Below are 11,287 nucleotides of genomic sequence, written 5' to 3'. Positions count from 1 at the left end.
CTAACACTAGCGCCACCGCAATTTAGCAGGTACCCCAGGTACGATAACTCTGGTAGTAAGTACAATAAGGTTGCGCTCCACTAAATAAATTAATATGTCAATAAATGTAAGGTTTAATGTGGATTCGGTTTCGAACATATAAAATCAGTGGCGGATTGATATTTTTCCTGGGTTTTAGGACACGAGACGTATTTTATCGTCTAGTCATAGGTTTCCACGCGTTATATATTTCCGCGCAACCATTTTATCATTACTAAGTGACCTGCTGGACACTAACCAAAACTGTCGTATGCTAATGAGGCCACATCTCCTCGCCATTTTTCCCACTTCTGAAGAGCAAATGAGGCATTCTTATATCGAAAATAAAACACTTTTTGCAATTAAATGAAACCTGGTAATGCAATGAACTTCCAATTTTCACCAGAATAAAATGAGAAATAATTTACCATCAACCAAAACCGATATAAGACTGCACAAAAAATAATAACAGATTCTATTATAAACAAATAAATAAAATAAATGAATTTATAAGATTACATTAATTCTTTCAAGTTAACATATTGAAAATTCAAGAAAAAATGTGAAATTAAAAAAAAAATGTCATGTAAATATAATTGACGATCAAAGATAATTTCTTTTACCAAACGAAGCTTTTGTTCGTGCGGACCACTGTAGAGAAATTCTTTTAGTGTATTCGAGTTATCTTTCTTTGCACACTAAATCAAAATAGACAGACGGAAACATATGACGGCTACTTTCGATTGTGTACAAGTCTACTGACAGTAATTCATAATTTTAACAGTTTTCTACCGATATAAGTACGACTGAAGTCGCGGCTGCTTCTTAAGTGCGCGGAATCCGATCTCACTCTTTTACAATTCGAACTCACCGGTAAATGAATTTAGAAATAACTTTCAGAAAGACTTAAAAAAGTGAAAAAATCAAAATCATATGCTTTGCCCTTTTTGCACTAGCTTTGGCAAAGAAACTATACAAGACGACGAGTGGCCATTCTGAATTCATCCTTTATTTTCAAACATCTTAACAAAGATACCAGTTATACCAAGAATTGTATTTAGGCATTTCCTTGCGGTATGTTTAAAATTCAAGTTGCATAAATAGGTTGATACACAATAACGAATAACTCTCAATTTCAAAAACAAAAACTCAACCTTTTAAAAACAAATTTAGCCATAATTTATTAGGCAACGGATACCGCTGTGTCTGATAACATTTGGGTGTTACCCTACAGTTTTGTACAGCCTGTTTAAAACAAACACTGGTGAATATGGTAATTTGCTCCATAAAAGTTCGATTGTAGAACATTGTAGAACACTGTAGAAAAGTTTGCCTACTGGGAGTTACTGGATCACATGCCTATATGATATGGTGGCTAATATATGACATTTCGTCTTTTCGTTTTGTCGCTCGCGAAATAACGCCAAGCGAAATAACGAAATTATTTTGTTATTTCGCTTTGGCGGGTTTTCGTCTTTTCGTTATTTCGTTAATTCGCTTGGCGTTATTTCACGGGCGATAAAGCGAAAAGACGAACTGTCATATATAAGCCACCATAATACTATGAAGTGGTCTTGACAGCCTATATCTGGTCCAAGTGTGTGGCGTGCTCATCGAAAAGAAAACCTAAATTTGACGGATGCTATAAGACATATTTCCTTTGTTTAGAGCTAGGGCAGCTGGTGATTTGCTGTCAACAACTATCTAGTGCGTCATGTATTAATTCATTGAAAATTTATTACTCCGCCTTAACGTTAAAGAAAAGCGGCGCATCACATGATACAGATTGAAGAAATGTAATGAAACAAAAGCGATAATGCCATCCCGTTAATAAGACAAGAGGATTATTCTAAAACTGTGTCTTAATTATCAACTTTGGAAAGTATCTTGGATTCTTCATAAAATAATTAATGATTTGACACAAACTCGACTCTTAATCCTGTTCGTGTGGATAGTTGCGTCGTTCCGGTAGCTCGGAATGTAATGAAAGTTGAAAGTATTAACAACGGTATAAATACCATTAATATCAATAACTTCCTACAGCACAAATCTGTCGCAGCTAACATGCTATCATACTTCAGATAAAAAAAAGTTCTCATTATTTCTTATAGTTGTTTTAAATTTATTTACACATATTTTATTTGCAAAAATACAAACGAGATTAGACTTAAACAACTTAGAATTATTCTTCTGACTTAAAACAATGATGATGATGATATATGTATATTCAGTTTTTCAGTAACAAGAAAGCACTACAAGTGCCGAGTTTGAGCTTTGATAACAGGAGTCCATTGTACTTGTATGACTCAGCAGACTCGTCATCTCCATAGAGCTGTGGTAGAGCTGGAACATACTGACAATCTACACACTATACTATACATAATGTAAAACTATAGGTTATCATGAATCTCTCAATTGGAACATGAATATCATGAAACTGATGATTTCTGTCAAAGACACCCCGATACAAAGGAAAACAACACGAGCAATAGAGTAATTGACAGCTTTCAATCCAAAAATGAAAACATATGTCAGCGTTTCTTGACCCCGATGTCCAAACACCATTCACCGAGCTGTATAATAAATGCCTAGTTGTGTAGACAGACAAAGCATAAAAAGTTGGCAGGCATTCTAACTCTAATTACAGGCCAATTTCTTTATCATCTACAGTTGGAAAAGTGTTTGAGGGAGTAATTTACAAAAATACTTGCAGAATTGTTTTATTGAAAACTCAGTTTTTACAAGCACCAGTCTGTTTATTTGCCTGGTCATTCTACTGTATATCAGCTTATTGAAATTTATTATAACACCTGTATTGCTCTAGAGGTAAGAAAACATGTTGGTATGGTATTCTTAGATATTTCTAAGGCTTTTGAAAGGGTTTGGCATAATCAGTTGATGTCGCGTTAACAACGTAGGACATTGTGATATTCGTGCACGTGGAATGTTTTATTTGTGTTTTGGGAATTAATAACACACGAATCGGATGATATGCAATACTAAGAGTTTTGTAAAGGAAAATTTCAGAATGATTATTTTCATGTGTCTTACCAATTAATACAATGAATTCATCTAATGTTGACATGGGGCGTGACTTCAGGGCGTTGGACAGATATTTACACAATTAAATCAGGACTTTGTCGCACTCCAAGATTATAAAGGTTGGAAATGATGGCATCTATAATAGTAATGACGATAACTATACATTACGTCGTAATGTTGTTACCGTGACATTAAAAGTAATCGCCTGAAGATGGCTGCAAGGCTTGAAAGCAACAAGAAATAGTTAATATTTCTGATATTTCTATATATAAACAAATAACAAATCAGAATATTTATAGCTTTTTTCATTTGCGTACATTGAACTTCAAACCTTGTTTCAGCTTATCAAAAACCTGCACAAATTACACGATTACGATATTTTATTTTTCGAAAGTAACTGGCTACTAAATAAGATCATTTTGATAGACATTACATTACATTTTTCAAACTTAGACATATAAGTATACATAAACAATATTATATGGGGCCCAGTCTCCAAGGTTATTCATCATTCGGTATTTAAAAACAAATGAAAAGATCACAAATTATACCAAGGAAACATTGATAACTTATAGTTTTCTTAGTCGCAAGAATACTTTGTTAGAAACATATTTACTGGCGGGGTTTTAAAATAAGCAATCTGTTATTTCCAAGAAAAGAATTGTGACGATATTGAATTTACAAAAAAACGCAATGACAAGGTTGTTTAAAAGGTATAAGGTCACTGGCTATGTAAAGAATTGCCCAAGATCTGACAAAGCTCGCTTCACTACAAGACGCCAGGGCGTTTATGTTCGGTAACCTCACTTTCCTGATCGCTTCACGACGTCTATAATGACGGCACATGCTGTTGTTTGATGTCTACCCACGGACAATGTGCAGGCGTCTTAAAGAGAGAGGAATATTGTGTTGTCTTCCAGCGATTGAACAAATCCACCAATGACGTCATCTGGTAAACCGTCTACAATGAGCAAGAAACAAACGAACTAATCGCGATATTGGTTTGACGTTGTGTTCAGTGTGACATTGTGTTCAGTGTGACGTTGTGTTCGGTGTGACGTTGTGTTCAATGTGACGTTGTGTTCAGTGTGACGCTGCGTTCAGTATGACATTGTGTTCAGTGTGACGTTGTGTTCGATGTTACGCTGCGTTCAGTGTGACATTGTGTTCAGTGTGACGCTGCGTTCAGTATGACATTGTGTTCAGTGTGACGTTGTGTTCGGTGTGACGCTGCGTTCAGTATGCTATTGTGTTCAGTGTGACGTTGTGTTAGGTGTGACGCTGCGTTCAGTGTGACACTGTGTTCAGTGTGACGCTGTGTTCAGTGTGACGTTGCGTTCAGTGTGACGTTGTGTTCAGTGTGACGTTGTGTTCAGTGTGTATGCTATTGTGTTGTGACGTTGTGTTCAGTGTGACGTTGCGTTCAGTGTGACGTTGTGTTCAGTGTGACGTTGTGTTCAATGTGACGCTGCGTTCAGTGTGACGTTGTGTTCAGTGTGACGCTGCGTTCAGTATGCTATTGTGTTCAGTGTGACGTTGTGTTCGGTGTGACGCTGCGTTCAGTATGCTATTGTGTTCAGTGTGACGTTGTGTTCGGTGTGACGCTGCGTTCAGTATGCTATTGTGTTCAGTGTGACGTTGTGTTCGGTGTGACGCTGCGTTCAGTGTGACGTTGTGTTCAGTGTGACGCTGCGTTCAGTATGACATTGTGTTCAGTGTGACATTGTGTTCGGTGTGACGCTGCTTTCAGTGTGACACTGTGTTCAGTGTGACGCTGCGTTCAGTGTGACGCTGTGTTCAGTGTGACGTTGTGTTCGGTGTGACGTTGTGTTCAGTGTGACGTTGTGTTCAGTGTGACGCTGCGTTCAGTGTGACGTTGTGTTCAGTGTGACGCTGCGTTCAGTGTGACGTTGTGTTCAGTGTGACATTGTGTTCAGTGTGACGTTGTGTTCAGTGTGACGCTGCGTTCAGTATGCCATTGTGTTCAGTGTGACATTGTGTTCGGTGTGACGCTGCGTTCAGTGTGACATTGTGTTCAGTGTGACGTTGTGTTCAGTGTGACGCTGCGTTCAGTGTGACATTGTGTTCAGTGGCTATTCCTGATTCAGTCTTTCATCTGTAACGAGCGTCTACAGACGTACACATTAACGTTATTAACAGAGTAGATGGTGACGATTGTCTGGGAGCCATACATCTCAACTTCCGTTCATCGAAGTGAGAAACATGCTGACCACCGGATGCTATATCGATCAGACTTTTACCTTTACTTTTATAATGTCATTAAAATCCGGACAATCCTTTGATGTGTCTACACGACAACGCTCGGCCGCATACGGCAAGTGTTACATTGGACTTACTGAACGCCAATCAAGTCCGTTTAATGTCGTTCCCGAGTGTTCTCCAGATTGACATCCTACTGAGCAGCTTTGAGATGAGTTGTAATACATGCTTACATTATTTGTTCTTTTTATGGAAATAATTTATCTTTACTCAAATAGGGATAGCAGTACAAATATATGCTTCCAATTTTACATTGCACATTCCTTTAATTAATTTAGTTAAATATATATATATATATACATGTATGTATAATAGAAAAATTGTTTTCAAAATGTAGAAGTATAAATGATATCATATATCACCCCTTAGAGAGCAGACAGGGGTGACAGCTGTGGTATCTGTCTATTGTATATATTCAGTCAGGTAAAGGGACATAACTCATCCATACTCGCCATCTGTTATATGTGGAACTCTCCAATGTGAAGTTAATAAAATATGTTGAGTGTAATGGAACACATGTGTTGACTGGATCTAATATGTACAAGAACGAATCAGGTTCAATCCGGGGATGGGCAAGTCATCCAAACATATGAAGCACGTTAGATGCTACAATTGGCGACGAGGATAAAAACTGTATACATTTAATTGGTTAAAATGGCGACATACATGGAAATTGGAGGTATTCCAAATTTTGATTGCCACGGAGATTCGTCCGCCATTTCTCAACGATGGAGAAAGTGGAAAAGGGCATTCGAACTGTTTGTTGTGGGCAAGGGTATAACAGATCTTACACAGAAAAGGGCGTTGTTACTCCATTGTGCCGGGATGAGAGTGCAGGAAATATTTGACACACTCGCGGACACAGGAGAAGATACAGATTACGACAAGGCTGTACAGAAGCTGGGAGAGTACTTCGCGCCACAAGGAAACATTTCATTCGAGAGACACCAGTTTCGGCAACTCAAACAGGAGTCTAGTGAGTCAGTTGAACAATTTATAACGAGGTTACGCGATAAAGCCATGACATGTGAATTCGGAGATGGTAAAGACGACCAGATCCGTGATCAGGTTATCGACAAGTGTAAGTCGACACATCTACGGAAGAAATTTCTGGAAAAGGGAGGAACATTGACCCTCACAAAAATGCTGGAAATGGGTAGAGCGCATGAAGCAGCAGAGAGACAGGCAGCAGTAATGCAGGAAGAAACTGTACACGCAGTTTATGAGAAAAGGAAAGGACACAAACCAGGTTACCAGGGGGCTGACCGTTTCAATACAAGTAGTCAAGGTAACAAATCTCAAGCATGCTTCCGGTGTGGGAGACAGGGACACTATTCAAAAGATAAGGAATGTCCAGCCAGGAATAAGAAATGCAATAAATGTCATAAAATGGGACATTTCCAGAAGTGTTGTAAGACAAAGGGAGGTAATCCAGGGAATGGCCGATCACAGGAACGTACGGTGAAATATGTACAAGATCAGGATTCGGTTGAGTTAACTGACTACGTTTTTAGTGTTGTTAAAGAACCAGTTGGAGAACAGGTTAGTGTGATAGTTGGAGGTGTGCCAATATCATTTACTGTTGATTCAGGTGCAGGTGTTAATATGATAGACCGAGAACTCTGGGAAAGTCTGAAAAAGTCAAAGATAAACTGTGTAAGTAACAATACTGACAAGAAATTGTTTGCTTATGGAAGTACCAAGCCACTGCCTTTAGCAGGATGTTTTGAGGCTGATGTCATACTTGGAAACAAGATGGTACCTAGGGTGATGTTTTATGTTTTGGAGGGAACAGGCCAACCACTACTAGGCAAGATGACTGCTATAGAATTAGGAGTTCTACATGTGGGTACTGGGCACATTAATTCCGTTGAACATGATATCAGTAAGGCTGAACTTATGAAGAAATACCCTGAATGTTTCACAGGAATTGGGAAATTGAAAGACTATCAAATGACTATAGCACTGGACGACACAGTTACGCCAGTTATTCAACCATTGCGGCGTATACCCTACCATTTACGTGACCGACTTGAGAGCAAAATACACGAGCTGGAGTCATTAGACATTATTGAGAAAGTCGAGGAACCCAGTGCATGGGTAAGTCCAGTTGTTATTATTCCCAAGTCAAACGGGGATATTAGACTTTGTGTTGACATGCGAAGGGCCAATGAAGCTGTAATTCGTGAACGGTATCCGATACCAACTGTAGATGAAATACTACAGGACCTGAATCAGAGCAAGGTTTTTTCAAAACTTGATATTCGCTGGGCGTATCACCAGATTGAGCTAGCCCCAGAGTCACGTGGTATTACAACATTCCAAACTCACTTAGGCATGTATCGGTATAAACGACTAATGTTCGGGATCAGCTGTGCCCCTGAGCTCTACAACAAAATCATACAACAGGTTCTGAGAGAGTGTCCAGGTGTCAACAGTATATTTGACGACATTGTTGTTCACGGAGAAACACAGGGTGAGCACAACAAAAACTTGGACAAACTGTTACAAACCTTACGTGAGAAGGGCTTGACATTGAATTTGGACAAATGTCAATTTAATATGTCACAGATTACATTCATGGGACATGTACTTTCAGAGCATGGAATCAGTCTCGACGAGGACAAAGTCAAAGCGGTCGTGAACGCGAGACAACCTTCAAATGCTGGAGAAGTAAGAAGTTTCCTAGGCCTAGTCAATTTTAGCTCCAGATTCTTACCCAACCTGGCAACTGTATCTGAACCCTTACGACAGTTAACCCGAAAGGATGCACCATTTAATTGGGGTCCAACTCAGGAACAGTCTTTTAAGAAACTTAAGGCGATGTTGTCAAATGCATGTGTTTTGGGATATTTTGACCCAAAAGCCAAGACGCAGGTTATCGCTGACGCGTCACCTGTGGGATTAGGAGGAGTGCTAGTACAGGAGCAGGACAATCACACACGTGTAATTTGTTACGCGAGCCGTAGTTTGACAGACATTGAGCGGAAATATTCACAAACCGAGAAGGAGGCCTTAGGACTGGTCTGGGCATGCGAAAGGTTCCATATGTACCTATATGGACAGGAATTTGAACTTGTTACAGATCACAAACCTCTACAGTTCATTTTCTCACAGAAATCCAAACCCTGTGCTCGTGTAGAACGCTGGATTTTGCGGCTACAGTCCTATACCTATACTGTCAAGTATATACCTGGATCTCAAAACATCGCAGATTGTTTGTCTAGATTGATTTCAAAGTCTTCTGATGGACCATCACATCATGATACTGAGACCTACATCAAGCAAATTGCAGAGTACTCAACTCCAGTTGCTATGACAACACGCGAAATCGAACGCGCCTCGGATAATGACCCGGAACTAGAAGCTGTTAGAAACTGTATTGTAAACGGCAAGTGGTCAGAGATTCCCTACAAAGAGTATCTACCTGTAAGGTCTGAACTGTGTGCTATAGGAAAACTTGTGTTACGTGGGACGCGGATTGTGATTCCCAAGTCGCTGCGTGAAAGTGTACTGAACGTAGGTCATGAAGGACACCCGGGCATAGTTGCCATGAAACAACGAATACGATCAAAGGTATGGTGGCCTAAAATGGACATACACATTGAAAAACATTGTCAGTCATGTTATGGATGTCAGTTGATGGCTAAACCATCAAACCCTGAACCTATGGTTAGGACCGAGCTACCCTCAGGTCCTTGGCAGGATTTGGCTGTGGATTTTTTGGGACCTCTCCCAAGTGGTGACAGTTTATTTACCTTAGTTGATTACTACTCAAGGTGGGTCGAGGTCACTGTGATGAAGTCGACTACTACTGACAAAGTCATCGCAAGTCTGAAAACTACATTTGCCACTCATGGGATTCCAACTTCAATCCGTACAGACAACGGTCCACAATTTATCAGTGAAGAATTCAAGCAATTTTTACAAGAATATGGTATAATTCATAAACGTACCACACCACTATGGCCTCAAGCCAATGGTGAAATTGAAAGACAAAATCGATCCCTGTTGAAGAGACTCAAAATTGCACAACAGGAACAGAAGGATTGGAAAACAGAGTTACAAACCTATTTGATCATGTACAGGTCTACACCCCATTCAACCACAGGAGTGAGTCCAGCTCAGCTGTTGTTTGGACGCGAAATTCGAACAAAGTTACCAAATCTTCAGGATTACACAAGTACCGGAGATGTTGAAATCAGAGATCGCGACCGTGAACGGAAAGAAAAAGGAAAACTGTACGCGGATGAAAGGAGAAATGCTACAGAATCTGTTTTGAACCCAGGTGACCTTGTATTGATGAAACAAAAACATGTAGACAAAATGTCGACAAACTTCAATCCAAAACCATTACAAGTACTTAGGAAACATGGTAATAGTGTTTTGGTAGAATCAGATGGAGTCCAGAAATACAGAAATGTAACACATCTGAAAAAGTTCATTAGGCCAGAATCTACTGTGTCTAGAAACAGTGATAGAACCAATGAAAATGTGTCATACAAAACTGTGTCAAATTCTGAAGTCCCTAACTTGGAAATATCCAATGAAATTGAGAATACTGATTGTGGTCTAGATGATGAGGATAAGATTGATCCGAAGTCGAGGGAGGAAAAGGTACAGACCCCTACATGCGAATCGCGCCAACAAACTTTTCCTATGCGACAACATAGGCCAACGCGAGAAGTTAAACAACCAGTGAAATTTCGCGATTTTGTCATGACATAGACTTGGATCACAAAAGTATATCGAACAAAGTGCTTTATATGTTTATTTAGTCAAGTTTTGATCAGAAAAGTTTGTTTAATTACCAGTAAACACTGGGTGTGATTTTTAGTTTAAAGTTGAACATTGAACAGTTGAACGTTGAACACTTGAACACTTGAACATTGAACACTTGAACAGTTGAGTAGTGAGCATTGAACACAATTTAGTACAGTTCATGCCAGGAACAGTTTGGAAGTACTTATGATTAATTAGCATTGTATTAATTACTGTAGAACATTTCATATTATTATAATTGATAAGTTTAAAGAAAGAGAAAGGTTAATTTTCTATAAATATTTCATTTGAGATGATTAATTCTTTAAGAAAAAAATAAAAGAAGACGGAATGTGGTATCTGTCTATTGTATATATTCAGTCAGGTAAAGGGACATAACTCATCCATACTCGCCATCTGTTATATGTGGAACTCTCCAATGTGAAGTTAATAAAATATGTTGAGTGTAATGGAACACATGTGTTGACTGGATCTAATATGTACAAGAACGAATCAGGTTCAATCCGGGGATGGGCAAGTCATCCAAACATATGAAGCACGTTAGATGCTACAACAGCAATGTCAGGTTGACATATACATGTATTTAGTTGTATACATGTCTTTGTGATGAATATGTAATCATGTTGAATACAAAACCACTAAATATGTTAACGATACTGAAATCCAAGCATTTAACCTGATATTTATTCTACACTTTTTGGAATACATGATGATGTATTCTGAAGCGTTTACTTTTTATTACAAACTCTAATTCAAAAAGAGGATGTAATGTATTTGAATATCTCCATACCAAACGAGCAATGTCCTTAACGGACAGAGATCAAATAGTCGTGTTAATGTTTGAAGTATAAAGCCTTTATATCGATATAGCCCGGCTATTCTGCAGGTGTTCTGTGTACCTTATAAACGCTAGGTCTGAACGCAGACATCTGATTAATCAAACGTTTTAACATCACCTGAGACACACACAAAATAGGTCAGGTATACGTAGAGATTGTGTATATGATTCCAGCGACAGTGTATGTACGTGTACCTAAAAAGTCTCTGAGGAATCCTGTTCAATCAGTCGTGTTGAAACAGCTTCGATTGCTCTGATTCCTGAGAACAGTCATGGAAAATCAATTGTTTGTCACTGTCCAATCAAACATATAGGATTTCCTAAGTT

General features: G+C 38.8%; 1 protein-coding gene across 1 annotated transcript; it reads left to right on the top strand.

Annotated features, from left to right (window-relative positions):
- The first annotated feature begins 5,994 nt into the window (after positions 1 to 5,994).
- LOC110457436 (uncharacterized protein K02A2.6-like) lies at positions 5,995 to 10,068 on the top strand. The gene has a single exon (XM_021508723.1). The coding sequence runs from the start codon at positions 5,995 to 5,997 to the stop codon at positions 10,066 to 10,068; it is 4,074 nt and encodes a 1,357-aa protein (XP_021364398.1).
- Positions 10,069 to 11,287: the final 1,219 nt, after the last annotated feature.

This window comes from Mizuhopecten yessoensis, unplaced genomic scaffold (assembly GCF_002113885.1).
Source record: "Mizuhopecten yessoensis strain PY_sf001 unplaced genomic scaffold, ASM211388v2 scaffold9133, whole genome shotgun sequence".
Lineage (NCBI taxonomy): Eukaryota > Metazoa > Mollusca > Bivalvia > Pectinida > Pectinidae > Mizuhopecten > Mizuhopecten yessoensis.
The sequence above is the reverse complement of the archived record's forward strand: the minus strand, read 5'-3'. Positions and strand labels throughout refer to the sequence as shown.

Coding starts and splice junctions, on each gene's coding strand:
- LOC110457436 (XM_021508723.1), top strand. CDS start 5,995: ATGGCGACATACATGGAAATTGGAGGTATTCCAAATTTTGATTGCCAC.